A 25,588-nucleotide genomic window follows, 5' to 3' on the forward strand; every position below is an offset into this window, starting at 1 on the left:
CTTGTAGGACATCACTTTGACCTGCTGTTTCTTCTGTATCTGCTAGTTGCTCCTTGTTTTCTCTTTCATTGCCCTCCCATCGTCATCTGAAGTGGAGCATCCCAGGACTCATCTTCATTTCCTTTGTGTCTGCACTCATTCTGTGTCTAATCTCACTCAGACTCACATCTTTAAGTGCCATGGAATGCTGATTAATTAATCCCAAAGGTACATCTAACTCCAATCCTTTCTCTGAATTCCAGACCTATCTATCATTGCCTACTTGGTTTATCCCTTTGAATGTCCATTGGGCATCTTGAATGTTACAAATTTCACAATGAATTACTGAAAATATTTCCCTAAACATTCCCTACCCCATAATCTTCCACACGTCAGTTAATGACCGCACTATTCTTGCATCACCTCAGTCTAAACATTATAGTATCATCTCTGATATCTCTCTTCTTCACCTGCAACATCCTGTTGATCACCAATTTCTACCCCGTCCCAGCCACCCTCATTTCTTCCTTGGATTCTTATAGTTTACATTTTCATCTTAATTGACAGATACCTCCTTCACTTTTTGTTTTTTGTTCCCCTACAGTGTGCTCTCAAGACAGGAGCCAGAGAGATCCTATTAAAATATTAATCAGATGGTAGTGCTCTTCCATCCAAACATTTCAATGGTTTTCTTTCTCATGTACAGTAAAAGCCAAAGACCTAGAAGAGGCTTAAGGGGATCTCCATGGCCAAGCATCCACAGCTTCATTCCCATGTTGCTTCTCATCGATCAGTATTTTCTTTGACTCTACTCATGCCACTCTGGCCCCCTTGCTGTTACATTCCTTGTTGTACTTACACTTCTTTCAGGACTTCACTCAAAAAGCTATTCTCAGTGAGGCCATTTTTGATCACCTTAATACAGTGACTTAGTCCTTTGACTTTCTCACTACCATACTTAAACACAATCTAACATTCAATATTATTTATTTATTTATTTATCTAATTCTTTATCTTCTCTTTCTTCTAGAAGATGGGAATTTTTTTCACTGTTTTCATAGAACCCCCACTTTATCAAGCAGTGCCTAACATACAGCAGGGACTCAATTAGTATTCATGAACAGAATGAATGAATTCCATAGGGCTTAATGTATTACATGGAGGAGATAAAATTGGCCCTGTGGCAAAATGAAGGGAAAGCATTGGGTAAGCAGTGTGGCTAGAATTTCATTTTTAGGGATTCACTGTGATCACTGCATGGAAGTACACATTTGGGAGTGATGAGGCATGACAGAGGCCACTCAGAAAGAGATCATGAGGGATTCAATTAGTGCAGTGGAAAAACCATGGAGATGGTGATGTGAAATGTTATAACATCAGTGGCACTGGGCAACCTTTTGGATGTGGGCTATGGTAGAAGTCAAGATTGACTATTAGTTTTCTTGATTGAGTGGAGGTTGAAGAATAATTGTCCATAATGTGGTAAAAAAAAAAAAATCCCTGAGTGATTATAATATAATGAGCTTCTCTCTGGAATTTACTCTTGAAAAATAAAGGGGACACATCTTTGGAGAAAGTTTGGGTTGTTGTAAGATTGGAGGATAAAAGGGAGGGAAAAGATGACTTCTCATTTGAATGTTTTGACTGAGGTACTGATGGGACATGCAGGATCCACTCTGGTGGGAATGTGTACGTATGATTAAAATTTTCCTTCTTTTTGTTTCCTGTATTCTTTTGCACAAATGAAAGACAGAAACAGGTCAGTGAGAGAATGAACAATAGGAGGTATTTCCTTCTTTTTTCTGTAAAAAGGATTTCCAACAATCAGTTTAATAGTGAATGATAAGCACATGAGAGTGCAGAAACAAAAAGTGCAGAAAAAACTGGAATGGAGACTTTTTAAAAAATAATTTTAAATCAGTTTATTGACACAGTAACACAACACACTTGCCTCCCTGATACTACTACCATCCCTCTTATCCTGCCTAGTTCTCTTCTCCTTTCCTGCTTAGAAAAAAACTGTTCAGTAAAAACAGAAAAGTGTAGGCTCCTACTACATCCCCAGTCCTGCCCTTAGGTCCTGTGAGGCAGGGTATAGGCCTTACTCAGAACTGGTTAGAGAGAGAGAGGGCAGGTGGGAATCACCATATTCAATCAGCCAGAGGCTTCCTGTGCCTAAAAACAGATTCCCTCACAACCCCTAACCCTTGAGATGCTATTCCTCCTCCTGTCTTTTAATGCTAAGAAGGAAGACATGAGGACTGGGCCACAACCAGGAGCAAGTACTCCCGGAGATGATTTGAGAATTGTAATTTGGCTAGTGTTTTTTAAGGTACAGGTCACCCAAAATGCCCCGGTGATGGAGGTGAACTTCAGTGTTCCTATTTAAAATGCATGCATGGCATTAAACAGATTAAGCCAGTTTACCCAAATGCCAGCTCAACAAAAAACTGTAAAGAAGGAGGTTCAAGGCACTTTTCAAGTAAAATGATTACTTCCTTTTTTCCAGAGATGAAAATCCCGAGGTTAAGAAAGGCATTCCTATAGGACCTGATTGTGAATTTCTGTTCCACTACTTACATTATGTGATCTTGGACCATTACTCACCTTTTTGAACTCTGGTCTACTGCTTTATTAAAAAAGAAGGGGGGATGAGAATGCAAACTGAGCTCAGTCAGTTTTTATAAAGATTATATGGAAGAACATAACTAAAAGACCAAGCATGATGCCTGGCATGTAGGACTTACTCAAAAAAAGTTTGTTCCATTATCTTCTTTTTCCAACCCATTTAACAACTTGACAAGACCACTGGTCATCCTAGATTCTGAGATCAAAAAAGCTTTTCTAGACCAGATTTCAAGCTTTAAACATCTAATAGTTATATAGAACTACAGATAGGATGTCACCCCTTACCACCCCACCAATTATAATTAAAAACAAAACCAATATGAAACCATAAAAACAAATAAAAGGAAATCTGAAAAAAATAATGTATTTCCCACAGAATACCACAATGATTGCAATGACCCATATTATAAAATTTTGAAGCCTAAAAATAAATGTATCTGGTATACCCCTCTTTTTGTTTATGTGTTTTTATCCTATGAATTTGTTAAGCTTGGTAACTCCGCACCTGAACCAGTTGTAATGCTTACAGGCCCATATTCCATGTCAGGGATGAAACCCATCCCCCAACTTTCCATAGTCCAGCCTCAAGTATCCTTTGAGTCATCTTTCCTTCCTCTCCAAACCTTTAAAAAATACTCATTTTTTTTTCTTTTTTCTAAAAACTCCCTTAACTGATTGTCATTTACCACCTTCTCTCCTTCATTAGTCATCTGGTTTAAGAACAAAAGACTAGGTAAGTTCCCACAAAACAGAATAGCAGAATAGGGATGACTCATCTACTTGAACAGTGAGCTCTCCCATGTGTGACATTTGAGCATGGACGTGTCAGGGTTCAGGACAACTTGCACAGGAAGCTGATCCTGTGGACTCTGGGCAGCAGGTGAGGGGTGAGGGGAAACTCAGCTCACACTGTTTTCAGCTCCACAGGAAATTCTACCCATTCTGCCTCCTCTCCAACCTTGGCAAGGGTGCATAAGGGGAGGTCCCTGCCCCTATTGGGAGGCCCCTGCCTCTACTCAGTTTGAGGGAGTAGAAGACACAGGACCGAGCTCTGAAGTAGGGCGGAAAGAAAACTCCTTCAGAGCAAGGACTGAATCTGAATCCATGAGCATTAAACAAACTATTGATGGGCATGATGAGCACCAAAAACCCTATGTTGTACCTAACGGCGCAGGCACTACCAGGCAGTGAGTGTGGTGTGACTAACTATATCCCCATACCCCCAAGTTAGAAAGGGAATCAGTACAGGATGTTTATTCATTCATTCAACAAACCCATGTTAGGAGTTACTTTGCCAGTTTCTGTAGAAGGTCCTAAAGAAAACATATATCACTAAGATGTCTGACTTCTCAAAAAGGCAATAATTTAGTGAGGGTGAGAGGGAGAGAGGGAGAGGGAAAGAGAGAAGCAGATCATTATAATGCAGCACTTTAAATTCCAAGTTAGGGGCAGAAAAAAAAAAGTCACCTTGAGCATAGAGAAGAGTGTCAGCTGTCTAATCAAGACATCAAGAGAAGCTTCCTGGACGAGGTGGACCCGTGGAGTACTTAGAACAGTGTTTGACACACAGTAGATTCTCAGATGTTTGTTGATGAGTTTTGTTGAAAGACAGAAGTAAAAACATACAGTGACTGTCTACAAGCTGCTCAGATATCTAGAGAGGTGTGGACAAGTAAAGCAAACACCATAAGGAGTGATGGGTGGACCACATGGCAATGGAACACTGCTTTATGACACTGTCTGGCCTTGGCCAAGTTATTGATCTCCAGGATGTCAGTTCCTCAGTCTGTTATACAGGGTGGTAATGCTTATTTGACAGTATTATTATTATTATTATTATTATTATTATTATTATTATTATTTTATTTGACAGTATTATAAGGAAGCATATATTTTGCAAGATACTTCAATATGATGTCTCATACATACCAAGTGTTCAATAAATAGCAAATGTTATTCCAGTCTAATTTCATAAATGAAATAGTAATAAGTATTTAAGGGTGCACCACAAGTCATAGCAGCTGACTTCTCTCACAGCAGACATCACGCAGAACCGAGGGGATCCCAGGAGATGCTTAATCTGAGCAGAAGTGGGATTGGAGGGACTGTGAGATATGGGAAATCGAGTCTCCATCCTGGGTTAACTGCTCAGAGTGGAGAACAGGGCTGGGCACATCGTTTTAAGGGTTCTTAATTCCTTTTTTTTTTTTTTTTTTCCCCAAGTCAAACTGTAAGATAATGAGGATCCTTTCTAAGGAAAACATCATGTGAATGTTTAATGTAGAGCCTAGAAGAATTTGCAGATTTGACTAGACCAAAAAGGCTGGGAATGGATGGGTAGCATTGTCTTATAATGAGGAGGAGGGGAAGAAAGGTTTAGAGCCCGGGTTAGCTTAAGCCATAAGAAGAGGGTGCCCTAAAGGATTATCTTGTAAATAAAGTCCTAAAGAATCCCAGTGGTGCTTTTTGCTTACCCCTTTGAGGGGGGCTTATCAGGTGTTCATGTTGGTGGCAACTGTTCAGCTAACCTCTTCTCCCCACGGTCCAACCTTTTGGCAAACTGAAATACTTGCTCAGCAAAATTCCCATATCCATACCTGAATGGGACCAGGTCAGAATTATTGTAGCAAAGGAGGCAGCAAAGGCAAAATGGGGATAGAGGGGAACGGGGAATGAACCTGTGCTTTCCATTCAGTGTCAATCCTGCACAGCATGGTTCCAGAAGGCTTCATTTGTTTGCTTGTTTGCAGCAAAGAACTTGGTGAGAAAATCTCAGTGGGGAGATAAATACCTGTCAAAAGCTGTACAGAATTTCCCAGGGAGACGAGTTGTATGAGTTGTATGAAAGCCTTTATTTAACCAAGAGGGAAGAAAGGAGTATTTTTCATGCATTGTGGGAGAATTAGTGAGACATATCTTATCTCTCCTGAGAGAAAGTCCCAAAGAGAGGTCTGCTCTCTGTGTGTGTTTCCAAGCTCTTTCCAGATGGGAGGGTTTTATTCCCTTTACTTACAGACCTCTGCTGATGCACCTTTGTTTTCTGTTTTCCTGCAGGTGGATCGGCAACTGCGACTAAGTTACAACTTCTCCCCAGAAGTCGAATTCAGGGCCATACGGTCACTCATCTTGGGCAAAGTCAGAGGTTTGTTGTTCTTGTCCATTCCCTTCCAGTGGGCTTTGTTGAAATCAATGAAGAAATAAATAATTTCCCTTGGGTTGTTTAGTGATTCAAATCTGGAGGCTCTTGCTCCTTTAACACACAAGTTTTAAAATTAAGGGTTCTGGGGCACCTGCGTGGCTCAGTGGGTTAAAGCCTCTGCCTTCGGCTCAGGTCGTGATCTCAGGGTCCTGCGATCAAATCTCACATCGGGCTCTCTGCTCAGCAGGGAGCCTGCCTCCTCTCTCTGCCTGCCTCTCTGCCTACCTGTGATCTCTGTCTGTCAAGTAAATAAATAAAATCTTTAATAAAATAAAATAAAATAAAATAAAATAAAATAAAATAAAATAAAATAAAATAAAATAAAAAAGGGTTCTGGCATAGGGTGTGCTGAGACATATGTGGCAGGGTTGGGAGCTGGTATTTACATATACTTTATAGGTGGCTGAGTAAGGCACATTAACATAGAAGTTGAGTAAAATAATTAATGTTTTCTTACTTTATAATTAATTAATTAACTTCAGATATTTATTTTTTTAACTTAAATTTTCTTTTTTTCTTGAATAAATTAAGGAATTTGGCTGTCTGATTATTGGATTGTTCAAATGATTAATCTCTTCATTAATTCATCACCAATGGAAAGAGGTTTGAAATCTCTTATAGTAGTGGATTTTGCTTTTTTCTACTGGAAGTTCTATAAATTTCATCTTATATACAATGAGAGTCTTTATTGCATGCAAGATTGAAATTTTTTTATCTTGATAAATTGAACTTTTTTTTCACATTAAAGTAGTAAATTTTAACTTAATTTCTCCTTGGGATTAAATCTGTTTTGTCTATTATTAGTAAATCTGATTCACTTATGTTTTAGTTAGTATTTGTGTGGTCTATCTTTTTCCCATATTTTTTTTTTCAATTTTTCTTTTTCTTCCCTTTTTTCTCATTTTTTAAAAATTCAAGTGTAATGAAGATACAGTGTTATGCCCCTTTTAAATGTGCAATGTAACAACTAAGCAATTCTATACATAGCTTGGTGCTCATCACAATAACTGTACTTAAAAAAAAACATTTATTTATTTGAGAGAGAGAGAGAGAGAGAAGAACACAAGTGGGGTTAAGGGCAGAGGGAGAGAAACTCAAGCAGATTCCCCACTGAACACAGAGCTCTATAGACCCTGAGATCTCAGGACCCTGAGATCATGACCTGAGCTGAAATCAAGAATCCAGTGCTTACTGACGGAGCCACCCAAGTATCCTATGATTAGCTTATTCTTGATCTTTCATTTTCTTTAAGCTTTCTTTCACAAGCTTTAATTTGTGAAGAATATATAGCTGAATTTTGTACTTTTCCAATCTGACCATCTTTGGGATATAAATTGACAAATGTAAGCCTCTCTACATTTTGGGGTTGCTCGTATTGTTGGATTTATCTCTGCTTTATTATTTTATTTTCTTTTTTTATAATTTTTATTTTTTATAAACATATATTTTTATCCCCAGGGGTACAGGTCAGTGAATTTCCAGGTTTACACACTTTACAGCACTCACCTTAGCACAAACCTTCCCCAATGTCCATAACCCCTCCCCCCTCTCCCAATCCCTCTCCCCCAAGCAACCCTCAGTTTGTTTTGTGAGATTACGAGTCACTTATGGTTTGTCTCCCTCCCAAACCCATCTTGTTTCATTTATTCTTCTCCTACCCCCTTAACACACCGTGTGGCATCTCCACTTCCTCATATCAGGGAGATCATATGATAGTTGTCTTTCTCCAATTGACTTATTTCGCTAAGCATGATACGCTCTAGTTCCATCCATGTTGTCGCAAATGGCAAGATTTCATTTCTTGTGATGGCTGCATAGTATTCCATTGTGTATATATACCACATCTTCTTGATCCATTCATCTGTTGATGGACATCTAGGTTCTTTCCATAGTTTGGCTATTGTGGACATTGCTGCTATAAACATTCGGGTGCACGTTCCCCTTCAGATCACTATGTTTGTATCTTTAGGGTAAATACCCAATAGTGCAATTGCTGGATCGTAGGGCAGTTCTATTTTCAACATTTTGAGGAACCTCCATGCTGCTCTCCAGAGTGGTTGCACCAGCTTGCATTCCCACCAACAGTGTAGGAGGATTCCCCTTTCTCCGCATCCTCGCCAATATCCGTTGTTTCCTGACTTGTTAATTTTAGCCATTCTGACTGGTGTGAGGTGATATCTCATTGTGGTTTTGATTTGTATTTCCCTGATCCCGAGTGATATGGAGCACTTTTTCATGTGTCTGTTGGCCATCTGGATGTCTTCTTTTTTTTTTTTTTTTAAAGATTTTATTTATTTATCAGAGAGAGAGAGGGAGAGAGAGCGAGCACAGGCAGACAGAATGGCAGGCAGAGGCAGAGGGAGAAGCAGGCTCCCTGCTGAGCAAGGAGCCCGATGTGGGACTCGATCCCAGGACGCTGGGATCATGATCTGAGCCGAAGGCAGCTGCTTAACCAACTGAACCACCCAGGCATCCCATCTGGATGTCTTCTTTGCAGAAATGTCTGTTCATGTCCTCTGCCCATTTCTTGATTGGATTATTTGTTCTTTGGGTGTTGAGTTTGCTAAGTTCTTTATAAATTTTGGACACTAGTCATTTATCTGATATGTCGTTTGCAAATATCTTCTCCCATTCTGTCGGTTGTCTTTTGGTTTTGTTAACTGTTTCCTTTGCTGTGCAAAAGCTTTTGATCTTGATGAAATCCCAATAGTTCATTTTTGCCCTTGCTTCCCTTGCCTTTGGCAATGTTCCTAGGAAGACTTTGCTGTGGGTGAGGTTGAAGAGGTTGCTGCCTGTGTTCTCCTCAAGGATTTTGATGGATTCCTTTCTCACATTGAGGTCCTTCATCCATTTTGAGTCTACTTTCATGTGTAAGGAAATGGTCCAATTTCATTTTTCTGCAAGTGGCTGTCCAATTTTACCGACACCATTTATTGAAGAGGCTGTCTTTTTTCCACTGGACATTCTTTCCTGCTTTGTCAAAGATTAGTTGACCATAGAGTTGAGGGTCTATTTCTGGGCTCTTTATTCTGTTCCATTGATCTATGTGTCTGTTTTTGTGCCAGTACCATGCTGTCTTGATGATGACAGCTTTGTAATAGAGCTTGAAGTCCGGAATTGTGATGCCACCAATTTGGCTTTCTTTTTCAATATCCCTTTGGCTATTCGAGGTCTTTTCTGGTTCCATATAAATTTTAGGATGATTTGTTCCATTTCTTTGAAAAAATGGATGGTATTTTGATAGGGATTGCATTAAATGTGTAGATTGCTTTAGGTAGCATAGACATTTTCACAGTATTTTTTCTTCCAATCCAGGAGTATGGAATATTTTTTCATTTCTTTGTGTCTTCCTCAATTTCTTTCAAGAGTACTTTATAGTTTTCTGAGTATAGATTCTTAGCCTCTTTGGTTAGGTTTATTCCTAGGTATCTTATAGTTTTGGGTACAATTGTAAATGGGATGGACTCCTTAATTTCTCTTTCTTCTGTCTTGTTGTTGGTGTAGGGAAATGCAACTGATTTCCATGCATTGATTTTATATTCTGACACTTTACTGAATTCCTGTATAAGTTCTAGCAGTTTTGGAGTGGAGTCTTTTGGGTTTTCCACATATAGTAGCATATCATCTGCAAAGAGTGAGAGTTTTACTTCTTCTTTGCCTATTTGGATGTCTTTAATTTCCTTTTGTTGTTTGATTGCTGAGGCTAGGACTTCTAGTACTATGTTGAATAGCAGTGGTGATAATGGACATCCTTGCGGTGTTCCTGACCTTAGCGGAAAAGCTTTCAGTTTTTCTCCATTGAGAATGATATTTGTGGGGGGGTTTTCATAGATGGCTCTGATAATATTGAGGTCTGTGCCCTCTATCCCTACACTTTGAAGAGTTTTGTTCAGGAAGGGATGCTGTACTTTGTCAAATGCTTTTTCAGCATCTATTGAGAGTATCATGTGGTTCTTGTTCTTTCTTTTATTAATGTGTTGTATCACATTGATTGATTTGAGGATGTTGAACCAACCTTGCACCCTGGAATAAATCCTACTTGATCATGGTGAATAATCCTTTTAATGTACTGTTGAATCCTATTGGCTAGTATTTTGGTGAGAATTTTTACATCTGTGTTCATCAAGGATATTGGTCTGTAGCTCTCTTTTTTGATGGGATTCTTGTCTGGTTTTGGGATCAAGGTTATGCTGGCCTCATAAAATGAGTTTGGAAGTTTTCCTTCCATTTTTATTTTTTGGAACAGTTTCAGGAGAATAGGAATTAGTTCTTCTTTAAATGTTTGGTAGAATTCCCCCGGGAAGCCATCTGGCCCTGGGCTTTTGTTTGTTTGGAGATTCTTGATGACTGTTTCAATCTCCTTCCTCCTTATGGGTCTGTTCAGGTTTTCTGATTCTTCCAGGTTCAGTTGTGGTAGTTTATATGTCTCTAGGAAAGCATCCATTTCTTCCAGATTGTCAAATTTGTTGGTGTAGAGTTGCTCATAGTATGTTCTTATAATTGTCTGTATTTCTTTGGTGTTAGTTGTGATCTCTCCTCTTTCATTCATGATTTTATTTATTTGTGTCCTTTCTCTTTTCTTTTTGATAAGTCTGGCCAGGGGTTTATCAATCTTATTAATTCAAAGAACCAGCTCCTAGTTTCATTGATTTTTTATTTTTTCTTTTTTTTGGTTTATATTTCATTGATTTCTGCTGTGATCTTTATGATTTCTCTTCTCCTGCTGGGTTGAGGGTTTCTTTCTTTCTTTTTTTTTTTAAACATTTTATTTATTTATTTGACAGAGAGAGAGAGATCACAAGTAGGCAGAGGTAGGCAGAGAGAGAGGTGGAAGCAGGCTCCCTGCTGAGCAGAGAGTCTGATGTGGGGCTCGATCCCAGTATTCTGGGATCATGACCTGAGCCGAAGGCAGAGGCTTTAACCCACTGAGCCACCCAGGCGCCCCTGGGTTGAGGGTTTCTTTCTTGTTCTTTCTCCAGCTCCTTTAGGGGTAGGGTTAGGTTGTGTACTTGAGACCTTTCTTGTTTCTTGAGAAAGGCTTGTACTGCTGTATATTTTCCTCTCAGGACTGACTTTGTTGTGTCCCACAGATTTTGAACCATTGTATTTTCACTACCATTTGTTTCCATGAATTTTTTCAATTCTTCTTTAATTTCCTGGTTGACCCATTCATTCTTTAGAAGGATGCTGTTTAGTCATCCTTCTTTAGAAGGATGCTGTTTAGTATTTGGGTTCTTTCCAAATTTCCTCTTGTGATTGAGTTCTAGCTTCAGAGCATTGTGGTCTAAAAATATGTGGGGAATGATCCCAATCTTTTGATACTGGTTGAGACCTGATTTAGGACCCAGGAGGTGATCTATTATGGAGAATGTTCCATGTGCACTAGAGAAGAATGTGTTTGGGATGCTTTGTGATTGAAATGTTCTGAATATATCTGTGATGTCCATCTGGTCCAGTGTGTCATTTAAGGCCTTTATTTCCTTGTTAATCTTTGCTTGGATGATCTGTCCATTTCAGTGAGGGGGATTGTTAAAGTCCCCTACTATTATTGTATTATTGTTGATGTGCTTCTTTGATTTTGTTATTAAATGGTTTATATAGTTGGCTGCTCCCATGATAGGAGCATAGGTATTTAAAATTGTTAGATCTTCTTGTAGGACAGACCTTTGAGTATGATATAGTGTCCTTCCTCATCTCTTATTATAGTCTTTGGCTTAAAATCTAATTGATCTGATATAAGGATTGCCATCCCTGCTTTCTTCTAATATCCATTAGCATGGTAAATTGCTTTCCATCCCCCACTTTAAATCTGGAGATGCCCTCAGGTCTAAAATGAGTTTCTTGTAGGCAACATATAGATTGTTTTTGTTTTTTTATCCATTCTGATACCCTGTGTCTTTTGATTGGGGCATTTAGCCCATTAACATTCAGGGTAACTATTGAGAGATATGAATTTAGTGCCATTGTATTACTTATAAGGTGACTGTTACTGTATATTGTTTCTGTTCCTTTCTGATCTACTACTTTTAGGGTCTCTCTTTGCTTGGAGGATCGCTTTCAATACTTCCTTTCGAGCTGCTTTGGTGTTTGCAAATTCTTTCAGGTTTTGTTTGTCCTGGAAGCTTTTTATCTCTTCTTCTATTTTCAATGATAGCCTAGCTGGATATAGTATTCTTGGCTGCATGTTTTTCTTGTTTAGTGCTCCGAATATATCATGCCAATTCTTTCTGGCCTTCCGGGTCTCTGTGGCTAAGTCCGCTGCCAATCTAATATTTTTACCATTGTATGTTATAGACTTTTCCCAGGCTGCTTTCAGGATTTTCTTTTTGTCACTAAGGCTTGTAAATTTTACTATTAGGTGACTGGGTGTGGACCTATTCTTGTTGATTATGCAGGGGTTCTCTGCACCTCTTGGATTTTGATGCTTGTTCCCTTTGCCATATTGGGGAAATACTCTCCAATAATTCTTTCCAATATACCTTCTTCTCCCTTATCTCTTTCTTCTTCTTCTGGAATCCCAATTATTCTAGTGTTGTTTCGTCTTATGGTGTCACTTATCTCTCGAATTCTCCCCTCGTGGTCCAGTATTTGTTTGTCCCTCTTTTGCCCAGCTTCTTTATTCTCTGTCATTTAGTCTTCTATATTGCTAAGTCTTTCTTCTGCCTCATTTATCCTCGCAGTGAGAGCCTCCATTTTTTATTGCACCGCATTAATAGCTTTTTTTATTTCAACTTTGTTAGATTTTAGTTCTTTAATTTCTCCAGAAAGGGCTTTTATATTTTCTGAGAGGGTTTCTCTAATATCTTCCATGCCTTTTTCAAGCTCGGCTAGAACCTTGAGAATCATCATTCTAAACTCAAGATCTGACATATTACCAATGTCTGTATTGATTAGGTCCCAGCCTTCGGTACTGCCTCTTGTTCTTTTTTTTGTGGTGAATTTTTCCGCCTTGTCATTTTGTCCAGATAAAAGTATATGAATGAGCAAGTAAAATACTAAAAGGGTGGCAAAGACCCAAGGAAAATACGCTTTAACCATACCAGAAACCCATAAATCGTGCGAGGGAGAAAGGGGAAAGAGGTTCAAAAAAAAAAAAAGAAACAATTAAAAAAAGAAAACGAATAAAGAAAAATATAAAAAAGAAAAAATATATATATTAGATAAACTAGTTAAAAAACGTTAAAAAAGAAAAGGGTAGAAGTTAAAAAAAATTAGCAGAAGAAGAAAAAAATTGAAAAAGAAAAAAAATTAAATTAACTGCAAGACTAAAGAATCCTGGGGAGAAAGCCATGAGTTCCATGCTTTGCTTTCTTCTCCTCTGGAATTCTGCTGCTCTCCTTGGTATTGAAACCGCACTCCTTGGGAGGTGAACTTGGTCCTTGCTGGATTTCTTGTTGATCTTCTGGGGGAGCGGCCTGTTTTAGTGATTCTCAAGTGTCTTTGTCGTAGGCGGAATTGTGATGCCCTTACCAGGGGCTGGGCTGAGTAATCTGCTCGGGTTTGCTTTCAGGAGCTTTTGTTCCCTGAGCATTTTCCATAGAGTTCTGGAGGATGGGAATGAAAATGGTGGCCTCTCGGTCTCTGGCCTGGAGGAGCCAAGAGCTTGAGGCCCCACTCCTCAGCGTGCCCCCAGAGAATAATGCCCAATCACTCCCGTCTCCCTGGCCTCTGGCCATGCTCCGAGCTCACCCAGCCTGTGACCGGTTCAAGGTAACCCCGAGCTGAGAGCTCAATCCTCGGCTCTGTCTCTGTAGCCGGCTTCCCCGTTCTAATACCTGCAAGCTCTGTGATACTCAGACACCCCTGATCCTTCTGTGACCCTGTGGGACCTGGTGCCACGCTGACCCCACATGGGCTTCACCCCAGTTTAGCCTCTGGAGCAATGCCCCTCAGTGGAACAGACTTTTAATAGTCCTGATTTTGTGCCCGTTGCTCTGCCACTTGCTGGGGGCTGGCCCCTCCCCCCTCAGTTTATCTTCCTGTCGCTTTGGATTCACTTCTCTGCCAGTCCTACTTTTCAGAAAGTGGTTGATTTTCTGTTTCTAGAATTGCTGTTCTTCTTCTCTTCAATCTCCGTTGGATTTGTGGGTGTTTGCAATCTTTAGATAACCTATCTAGCTGATCTCCTGCTAGCTTAAGTAGTCTCAGCCTGCTACTTCTCCGCCATCTTGACTCCTCCCCTCTGCTTTATTATTTTCTATTCATTCAACTTTTTAGGCATTTTGAGCAAGAATTCATTTAACACTGGAAATAAGTTGCTTGCAAAATTGTGGAACCCCTTCCAGTATTGGTAGATTCTTGTTGCAGTCTTTTGGAATGATTCTTCAGCTGTTCTGAAGGGATTTATGAAGGCTATTAGCTCTGAGACGATCACTGATGATAATCTGGAGTCCAGAAGCCACTGAGGCCCTAGTCCTATAGTACTGCTCCCCAGGAGGCAGGAAAAGTTCTCTGAAAAGTGATGGCAGGAGACATTTCATGTTACCATGATTTTCCCTGCTGGTAGAAACAACTGAAAAGGCATAAAAATGACTCCTGTCTCACTGTACCCTTCCAGATCCATAACTTATTTCATTTCCAGAACATTATGCATGTACAGAAACCCAGCTGCAGTCAAGTCCAGAAAATGTCAATTTTAGCTTCCAAAACAGCAGTTGAATGAGCCAGTCACCACTGACCAAACTTTAGATCAAATTTAGTGTGTTTATTTTCTGATTTCTACCCCTCCTATTAATAACAATTGTTTTATGTAGACACCATTATTGTTATGGTTGCATTTATTTATTTATTTATTTATTTATGTGCGAGTGGAGCTAGGGAGGGCAGAGGGTAGAGGGAAAGAGAGAATCCCAAGTAGACTCCAAGCTGAGCTCAGACACCAACATATGGCTCAGTCTCACAACTCCAATATCATGACCCAGGCAGAAATAAAGGGTTGGACATTTAAGGACTGAGACACTCAGGTACCCTGACACTATTATTTGATTTACCAATGCAGTCACTAATTTACTGGTTTTTATTCCTTCATATGCTTCATAACTTTCTCCTTACTACAGCGTTTCGTTTCCTTCTTTCTGAAGTAAATCCTTATGAGTTTCTGTTTTGTTAAGTGTCCCTTCATCTGATAAAGGACTTTATTTCACCTTTATTAATGGAAGTTAATTTTGCTATATGTACAATTCAATAATAAAAGAAAATTTTCCCTCTGATACTGAGAAAATTATCCAGGTACATGATGGAGCTAGCTCACACTCACACATAAAAACCTGTCATACTCATCTGTGCCCAATTCTGCATTCCCTGATGTTGAGGGACCAGTTTTAAACCCTCATCAGCATATCACTCTAGTCTTCTGTCTTTTGCAATTACTGCTGAAAAGTTGGCTGTCAGTCTGTCCTGCCTTTGAAAGTGCTCTAACCACCCCCACCCCCAACAGCCACAAGCTACATTTAAGGTCCTCTTTTTTACTTAGGTGTTTTGCAGTTTTGTAGTCCTTGACTGATAGTATATTTCTTTTAAAGTATCTTATTTGATGTTTGTGTTTCCTGTCTGTATCTATTTATTAGATCTTATGAATCTATGTATCTATATCGAATGTACTAGTCACATGTATCCATGTATTAATTCTCAAAAATATTCAGCATGTCAAATCAAGCTTCTTTCTTATTCTCTCTATTCAATTATTTTAGACCCACACTAGGTAAATTTTACAGTTTCTAATTTTATCTCCATGTTTCTTACTATACTTTTATAATAAGTATCATCATCATTATTTATTTATTTATTTATTTATTTATTTATTGTCAGTCTTGCTTTATGGGGAGTGTATTGTTTTTTCCCATCTTCAAATTCACTAATTCTCTCTTTAGCTCTTCCTAATACTCATTTAATCCAGTCAATGAGACATTTTTTATTGATTATCATTTTATTTCTAAAAGTTTTTATTTTCGGGCGCCTGGGTGGCTCAGTGGGTTAAGCCGCTGCCTTCGGCTCGGGTCATGATCTCAGGGTCCAGGGATCGAGGCCCGCATCGGGCTCTCTGCTCAGCAGGGAGCCTGCTTCCCTCTCTCTCTCTCTGCCTGCCTCTCTGTCTACTTGTGATTTCTGTCTGTCAAATAAATAAATAAAATCTTTAAAAAAAATAAAATAAAAATAAAAGTTTTTATTTTCTCTTTTCAAACATATCTTTTTATTTAGCCTGTTGTTCTCACTCATTTTTATGTTTCTTTATTTTATTCTTTAATTATTATGTTAATAGCTATTGAACATTTTGCCTCTGACAATCCTGATATCTGAAATCTGTAGGGGTCTAAATCTGTAATTTTTGGTTTTCTACTCCTTGCCTATGGTCCCTTGTTCTCATGTGTGAAAACTGAATTTGTTGAAATTAATTTGTAGGAACATTAATGATCAAAAATTGGGAATCTTTCCTTCTCCAGGCAAAATTTGCATTTAATTTTGCCAAATACCAGGAGGTGCTGCCAATTTAGGATTATTTCAAGTTCTCACTTTGGTTTGTTCTTGTTTTTGTTTTCATGTTTTCTGAAAAGAGAGTATAAGCTTGAGCTGCAGGCCTGACTGAGAACAAACCTATGACTGAAGTTTTAGCAGAAATTTTGTTACTATTAATATCATAATATGTCATCTGATTACTTTTGTTACTTTTTTTTAACAATTCAAAGCTGAATCAGAAATGGACAGGTTCAATGTTTATTCCATTTGCTGTTAGGTGATATTCTTTTCTAGTCTACTTTTCACTAAAGCTTCACATGTGAGTCTCGGATTCAACATATTCAATTGGCAAGAGGCTCAAGGCTTCTATGAGGTGGTACAAGTATTTCCCCATGATACAACCTTGATATTGGTTTATAGTTCACTACCCTGATTTTTTTTCCCATCCCTCCAAAAAGTCCTCTTAAAACTTATGACTCTGTTCCTGAAGTTCAGTGAGACAGTAAAAGTATGTTTATTGATTTTAATGAAGCAGAATTACATTTTACAGTATCTAGTCTATTGTTTGTTCTATACTACATAAATATATATATATAGATTCCTGTCATCCTTACTTCAGCCAAATCAAAAGAATCTTGGGAGGAAAGATAATTAGGGCTGCATGACCACAAAACTTAGTTGTTTTTCATAGCACTTTTTTTTTTTTTAAGGCTTGCATTTATTTGACAGAAAGAGACACAGCGAGAGAGGGGAACACAAGCAGGGGTAGTGGGAGAGGGAGAAGCAGGCTTCCCACTGAGCAGGGAGCCTGATACAGGGCTTGATACCAGGACCCTGGTTTCATGACCTAAGCTGAAGGCAGATGCTCAATGACTAAGCCACCAGGCATCCCATTCATAGCACCTTCTTTGTGCAATGGAAGCTTTAGAAACATCCACTTATTTAAACAGTGTCCCTCCAATATTAGTCTTGTCACCATGTGGGATGTTCCCATGGTCTTCCCATCTTTTAAAATAAACTCATAATACATAAGACTGAAAAGGTAAAATTTTAATTAAAGGTACTAAATCACTGAGGGATACCTTGTCATTTTGTTTTGGGTACTTTGTGAGGAAAGATTGGAAAGAACTTGGTTAAGTTTGGAGAATACTCAGTAAAATCTCTTCCTTATGCTTACATTCGGGGACTCCCAACTGCTGGCCTCTCTCTCCCCATAATTAAGCAGGAACCTTAATTAACCTCACCACTTCTGGTCTATGAGAGGTCTGTAGCTGGAGGAGAAGAAGGTGATATGAATATCAGCTTCATTATTAAGAAGGGATGCTGATCCTGGGAACTTGTTGGGATTAAGCCTTATGAATTAGAAAGAAAAAAGATGGTACAGAAATAGGTAAGTGGCAATGATGGCAAATGAAACCCTACTTTCACAATTTTAGTAGAGTCCACAAGTCTGTTGGACATCTTCAACTCTAAAACAATGATGTGCAAGCATTCTTCATCATAGATACTCAGGGCAAACAAGTTCAATAAATCTATTGCCTCAGTTTTCTTCAGTATCACTAATAGCATTCCATAATGATACAAGAACAGGTTGTTTTGCATTTTTTTGTTTTGTTTTCATATCATATATATAGTGATGAGTAAAACAGTTTCTTTCCTGAGAATTCCTGTGATGCAGGGACTATGAAAATAACATACAAAGTCCATGAAAATAACATACAATCATTGACATTAAAAACTACATTGCAGATGCTTACCTCTGGTAAGTTATGGGATATTTTTAGGTTTCTTCCTTGGTTTACTGACACTGTTTGACTTTTAGGGGAGTGTTTTTTGTTTGTTTGTTTGTTTGTTTTTTGTTGTTATCATTGTTTGGTTTTTGTTTGTTTTTTTTAGCTTGGTTCTATTGCATCAGTGGATTTTCAGAGAAATTTAAAAAAAAAAGAGAGAGATTGTGTATTTAGGTAAGCCATCCTTTTGGACAAGATCATATGTTTCTGGTTAATAACAGTTCTTTAGAAAACATAGAAATGCATTCTTTAGATTCAAATAGTGTGACTTATCTGTGTGCTCCTAAGCATCCAACTGATTTGGTCTGGGCAAGAGAGCATGGACATTAGACAGATTTAAGAATTCAAAAATCTTTAAACTTCTAAAAGAAACTGCCTATTTTGGTTTTGGTTTTGTTTTAATGTCTTTTTTTCTGGCCCTGGCTTTCCCTAATTTACTGTGCCAGATATATCATTAAATTTGTCTGTAACATTAAAAACAACAACAACTATTTTTGGTAACTAATAATTTAGGAATTATTGTTGTTGCTATTATTATTATTATTATTATTATTATTATTATTATTATCTTCCCAGAGGAGCCTTCTTAACTGTATTACAGATTTAGGAAGTAGCTATTTTTTAAAATATGGAAACATGTTAAATTTTGAGTAGAAATAAATCATAGCACTCCCTTTACACCATAGCCACCAGATACTGAATAAACATTACCATGAGACTTGTACTCAGGGTATGCTTATAGGATTGTCTGTTTATGGAGCTAACATTGACTAATTCCCTGCCTACTTGCCAATTTGAAAGGCCAAAGCTCACACCTGGCAAAGGCATTATTCTTGTGCTCTGATGGCTGTCTACTCACATAGCTTCAAAGTTCAGTTGGTTCTAAGAAGCCATATGGAAATTGAAAGAATTCCTTCTCAACCTGCATAAAACCCAGCTAATCAGGAAATTGCAAAGCTAACCATGAGCACTTGCAGATGATTTTTGATCTATTCAAATGAAGTGAGGTTTGACTGTGTTTATAGAGCAGGGTTCTTGAATTCTTCCAGATTCTTGAATTCTTCCAAATCCCCAGTTTTGAATTTCAAGTCTACTGTGTCTTCAGCAACATCAGAACATTGTTGAATGAATGCCCTGATTATTGTTTTGTTAAATTATTTCCAGACTATCTTATAGAAGGTTAGTTATGGTTGTCATGTTTAGAAAGTGCAGCAGAATTTGTGCATATAAATTAAAGGTGGAACTTCAAAGTACTCATTTTGAAAGACTGCATATACCCTCATTTCTTTATGATTTTGTACAGAGTTGGATTCACCTTATGATTCAAACCTGATAGAGCTGATATACACTGAGAAGTAAAGTTAAAGTCAAAAAGTGAAAGATGCTCAGCTTTTCAGGGACAAGGTGACACATGTTTGGTTCTTTCTGCTATAATTTCTGTCATGTGACCATGGGGAAGTTGTCCAATCTGTCTGTAGTTCCTCACCAGTAAAATGAAGATGAGGTGCTTGATTAATTTAACTTGTAGAGCTGTGTAAAGATTACATGAAACACTATATACAAAGCATTTGGTATTTAACACACACCCAATAAATGTTAATTTACTCGGTTTGAGATTGTAGGAACATAGAGAGCTGATGTTTTGCTCTAAGACACTGGAAAGGCAGCTATGAAGGTAGTTTCCAAGAAGGGACACAGATGTGCTCTAAATGGAAGTTCTGAACAATTGTAGGTCGAAGACATGAGGGTGACTTGCCGTCAGAGCTATTTCATGGGTGTATCAAGCTAACACCAACTAAAACAGAGGTAATGGTAGAGAATATAATAGTGAAATGGTGAAAATGAAGTTTCAGGGTGTAAGCTTTGTTTCAGGCACAAATGTGACCATGATTTAGTCTTTGTTAATCTCTCTGTTTCTTGCTCTGCTTTTAACTCTGTTTACTTTTCTGTGTGGCTTCATTCTCAGGCAGAATTTCAAGATTAACAAAGGTGGAATCAGCAACTCCAAGCTTAAATACTACCATTTCAGCTTCCCGGATAGAAAGAAAGCCTTTGATTTCTAAAATTTTCAAAGTCCTGGATTGACTCTTAAAGGACCAATTTGTGTCAGGTGACAATGTCAGATGATTACAATGTCAAAGTTATTGGAATACGCTGAATGACTATTCCTGAATTCAAAGCACCCAGCTATGGCCCTGTGGGGTAAAAGGGTCAGCTCAGCATTAACCACATGTGCTGAGAAAAGGGAAGCTGAAGTGCTCTTCCAAGAAAGTGAGATGAATTTTGACTAGGGGAATCATCAATAATCCAATAATGTCACTGCTTTTTCTCAGCTGCCTTCTTCTTCTTCTTCCTATTCTTCTTCCTGTTCTTCTTCCTCCTCTCCTCCTCCTCCTCCTCCTCCTCTTTCTTCTTTGATTATTATTATTATGAGAGACCCAGATAGAGTTCTCGAGAAGGGGTAAGGGGCAGAAGAAGAAAGAGAGAGAAAATCTCAAGCAGACTCCACAAGACTGATGTGGGACTGAATTACCCTGAGATTACTACCTGAGCTGAAATCAAGAGTCAGATGCCTAACTGACTGAGCCACCCAGGTGCTCCCATATTCTGCTTCTGTTAAACAGGAGAGAGGTGGATGCAGTTACAGAGGACAGACTAGAAGTTGCGCATAATTTTGGAACTGCATTATGCTTGTGGGCAACAGCCCAAATATGTCACAATAGATAAAATAGAAGTTGAGAGATGTTCTTTTAAGAAATGCATGTTACCTTCCTTGGGACAAGTTTATAGCTTTCTGAGAGGTTCCACTGAGAATGTTTTCCCTTTGAAAAAGGTATTCATTTCATTCATTCCTTCTGAAAGCATAGGTTTCTTAAAAAATCTTATTTAGTTTCTGTTCATTCTCAGTTCTTTAGTAAACAAAAAGATTGCCAAACCAGAACCTTTTCTGATTTCTGATAATGTGTGTAATTGTCTCATGCTATGTCCAGAGATTTCTTTTGTGATGCTGTTTCTCTGGGTAATAAGATATTTCAGATTCATTAATCTAATCTGATCTCCTCATGAAGTGAATCGTGGGTTTTCAAGTATCCCAAAATATCAGACTACAGTAATCATGCCAATTTCTTAAATACACAAACATTATCCTTTGTATTTTGAAGACAGCCAACACTGAATTGTAATTTGGTTATGCAGGATTTGCTACTGTTTCTTAAAAACAAACAAACAAACAAACAAAACAATAACAACAATGACAACAAACTGCCTTTGTTCCCCATAAAGAATTTCAATAGATGATTTCGTTTCACCTCATGCAGAAGGACTGTGTGTTATCTTCTGATTTAAAATGCAATTTTATTTTGTGTTTGAAATGAATCACTTCATGATAGGAGCCTAGACCTACTCCCTGCTCTGTGCTGCTCTGCAGAATTCTTCTTTGTAAAAGCAAAAGCACATTTTGAAGAGCATGCCCCTTGGTTACTCCTTCAATCTACTCTCTTACTTGCTCTATCTAAACTAGTGGGTAACAGCTGAAGGAAGGAAAGGTATCTAGGATATGATGTTTCCAAATGTAGACTATCCTCAGCTGTGAGGAGATGTTTTAATCTTTTGGAGAAAGGGATGGCCCTTCCAAGGAAGTGTCAAACTTGGCACATCTTTGCCTGGCTCTGTTAGCAAAGGAGATTTCCTGTGGTCTACCAGAAGTGCCATAGTGTGACTGTTACTGATAGAAGTTCAATCAATTTTTATCATATTCAGGAGTCCTTAAGAGAAAAAAAGAAAGTGTACATTGTCTGGAATATCTGTCATTCTTTAAAAACCCAACTATGACAGGAGTGATGTGTGGAATCCAGACTCACAGGGAGTGACTTTATTTAATTTATTTTTTATTATTATGTTATGTTAATCACATACAATACCTCATTAGTTTTTAAACATGAAGTCTACCACTTGTTAAGTCTGTGATATTGGGCAAGTCACTTAACCTCTGTGACTTAGTCTCCTCACCTATAAAATAGCCATATAATAACACTGACCTTCCTGAGATCTTGTGAGGAAAAAAAATGAGTTAACATAGGAACTTAGATCTAACACAGAGCAGTGCATTATTAAATAATAATAGTACAAATAATTTCCAGTTGTTCTTATACTTTTAATATCAGTATGCTATAAATATTATATAAGTATTATTAGTATTTGATTTGTGAAGAAAATCTGGTACTTACCATAGCCTGCAAGAGATAATCCAAAACCTTGAAAAACTTTAATATTCCCAAGCTCACCTTGATGATTTCCTTTGAAAGTGGAATAATTATAAAGTAAGAAGCATCTATAGAACAGGAACGATTTATTTGCTCATTTGATTGTTTGGGGTATCTAGGTGGCCTAATAAACTGCATGGCCCATTATAATTCTCAATAGATTTTCCATGATAAAACCCTGTCTCTAACTGATGCTTGACAAATAATAAATTCATAATTTCTGATGGAAAGATCTTAAGAGCGTTAAACCAGGTCACACATACCCGATATTCTTTACATGTATGTTCTCAGTTGCTCCTCATGGATTTTAACCACGTGAGAGTTGGTGGATCAACTAAGCTTAAAACATAGGATCAAATGGGATTTTTAGAAATGTCAGCTACCACCTCCATCCCTCTCTCATTCACAATATGTAGGAATCATGGAGTTCGCAAGACAAGACCTGAGTCTTATGTACGGCTACTATACTTGCTACTGTATCAGGAAGCACGTATTAAGTGCCCCTTTGCATTTCTTGAGGAAAAAACAATGGATAATTCATAAATATTAGAGTTATAGGAATTGAAAGGTCATTCTTCTACACATTAATGGGCTCAGGGCCATACAGCTCAACTCACTGTAGCTTGATCTCTGGTGAGGATCTCCAGACTCCCCATACACTGTGTTTGTCCTTACAATTGTACCTAGCAGTGGGGTAGAAAATTAACTGGCTTGGTATCAGGCAGTGCGAGGGTTAAATCCTATAATAGTCACCTACTAGCTATGTCCCTACTCTTAACTTCTCTTCTTTGGGCCTGGTATCCTCATCTGTATAGTAGTGGTAATACTTGCTGTATTGACTGGTGATGAAGATAAGAGGTAATGTGTGTAAAATGTCTGGCACACTGTGGTATTTGAAAACAGCAGCTATTGTTAATAAGATCATACAGCCATCCTGCCTATTGATTTTCTTCAGCTGGTATCCATTTTCCTGCCAATGGCCCTGCTATTGATTTGTTTACCCTTGGCCTGAGAGATCTGGGACAATGTTACAAATGTCAGCGTTGACAAGGTAATGAAGTGAAGGGGTTCCTAGCTGAGTAATGAACTCTACAGCAGCCCTTCTGTTACCTTCCTCCAGCTCAGTGGGAATGGAAGCACTGACCTGGTCAGAAACTGAAAGGGGCAGTGGAACAAACACTGTACATTAGAATTTTAGATGTTTTCCCATGGAGTGGAGAGAAAATCCAGGTACAAAGAAGGTCATGTGACCACTGGTTACTCATTTAGTCTACCAGGGTTTTATTTTTGGAAGATGCCCTTAATAATAATAAAGTGAGTATTAAAACAGATTAAGAAGTCATGAAGTTCATTTCCACTTATGAGTAAATATGGGGTATCCACTTCTAGGAGAGATTTGATCTGAATCCCTGCATCTTTTCTATTTCACTTCCACAGGGATTTTCCCAAGTGATCAGTGTCAGGACTTGACACCTGTAGCTAATATGCTAATGTTATATGCTAATGTTCTCTACCTTTAGCTTGAGACAAAATCAGATTGCCTGCTTTCCAATGAGAAGGATAAATAAGTAAATCTTTCTACTTAGAAAATTTCTGGCTTAAGATGATCTCTTTTTTTTTTTTTTATTTCCAGCATAACAGTATTCATTATTTTTGCACCACACCCCGTGCTCCATGCAATCCGTGCCCTCTAAAATACCCACCACCTGGTACCCCAACCTCCCACCCCCCCGTCCCTTCAAAACCCTCAGATTGTTTTTCAGAGTCCATAGTCTCTCATGGTTCACCTCCCCTTCCAATTTCCCCCAACTCCCTTCTCCACTCTAAGTCCCCATGTCCTCCATGCTATTTGTTATGCTCCACAAATAAGTGAAACCATATGACAGGAGGCCGCCATTTGTGATCTCTTTAAATGAATCACAATTTTTTCTAGTCTACCAAAGACTTGGATATGTGCTTTAGCTTCCCAATCTTTTTCCTTGCTTTTTACAAAATACTTCTATAGAATATAAGCTTCAAATAGGCCATTCCACTCTTAAAAGATTAATGTTATATAAATGTTTGGAATTAGGAAGATTACACCCAAGCATTCTTTGTGGGTAATTAATTCAATGCAGCCTTTGAGTACCTAATACGTACAAGACAAGATTTTAAATGAAACTAAGAATATTTTAAAGAGATATAGCTTTAGGATGATTGTTCCCAAGATGGTAAAACACAAGTCTATGCAGGTACCCTTATTTAGTGATTATAATGTGAGTAATTTTACTAAGTATTTCTAGGATTCTTGAGAGAGAGAAACCATTTCTAGCCAAGATTATTCTGAGTAGTGTCATGGAAGGGTCACTCTGACCCTAGTCTTGAAGCACAGAAATGGTCTCAGGAGATGGAGTGCATTTTGGGGAAGGGGTGGTGTAAGCCAAATAAGACAGTCAGAAGGCAAAGATAGAGTGCTCGCAATAATAAATAGGCCATCTTCAGATGTTCTTTTTTGTGCCAGGGAGTAGAGAGCAAAAAGGCAAACAGGAAGGTCCGGGTGGGATCATACTGTGTTCTGCCAAGATGTTCAGACTTCATTATGTAAATGGCAGAAACCACTTAGGAAGACTCTCCTGGTCAGAGCTGCTGGTGTAACTCTCCTTTATGGGTAACAGGTAGGATGTAGAAGAGAGAGACTGGTGTGGAGGTTATGCTAATATCTGTCCTTTGAGTAGGAAAGGACAAGAGCCTGGACCAAAGGATAGCAATAAGACTTGGGGACAGGTGCAGCAGAAGCTTATGAAGTGGAAATTGGAATATCTGGGTAATTCACTGGGTAGGTGGATAGAAGTATAAGGTGGGCCGGAGAGGAGCACAGGAGAATGGGAACCGAGTTGTAGCGTTGGTCAGTCATTGCAGACGAAATCCGTTTTGGTCTGGTCTGAGTTCATGTTTGCTAACTTGAGGCAACCTTACGGTGGATTGTAAAGCTGATACATTACATACTACCTTTAAGCCATCACTCCAGGCCTGGTCAACTGCTTCCGGATTTGTGAAATTTCTATCATCAAGGACAGGGCAAAGGGGCACAGACCAGACTGTACTAAGAAAGTCCTGCTTGGACCCTTCCCAGCGTGTCGATTTCTGCATTAGTCCACTTCTGCAAGAGACACCCTGAGTTAGCTTACCCTTCCTTGGCTTATAGTTCTTATCTGTGTTGTAGCTGTTTCCCAGGGGAAGACTGTGGTCTTTGAATGCAGGGACTTTTTGTTATCTGTATTCTTATCACTCCCATGTCA

The 25,588-nt window shown here is 38.5% G+C and overlaps 1 protein-coding gene across 2 annotated transcripts in view; it reads left to right on the top strand.

Moving 5' to 3' along the window:
* Nucleotides 1-25,588, top strand: part of CNTNAP5 (contactin associated protein family member 5) — an 825,683-nt gene that overhangs the window by 768,096 nt on the left and 31,999 nt on the right. For both annotated transcript variants that reach the window (XM_032353926.1, XM_032353927.1), the window contains one exon: nucleotides 5,662-5,749. In XM_032353926.1, the coding sequence (XP_032209817.1) occupies nucleotides 5,662-5,749 (88 nt within the window). The remainder of the gene's footprint in view (nucleotides 1-5,661; nucleotides 5,750-25,588) is intronic.

Source organism: Mustela erminea, chromosome 8 (assembly GCF_009829155.1).
Source record: "Mustela erminea isolate mMusErm1 chromosome 8, mMusErm1.Pri, whole genome shotgun sequence".
Lineage (NCBI taxonomy): Eukaryota > Metazoa > Chordata > Mammalia > Carnivora > Mustelidae > Mustela > Mustela erminea.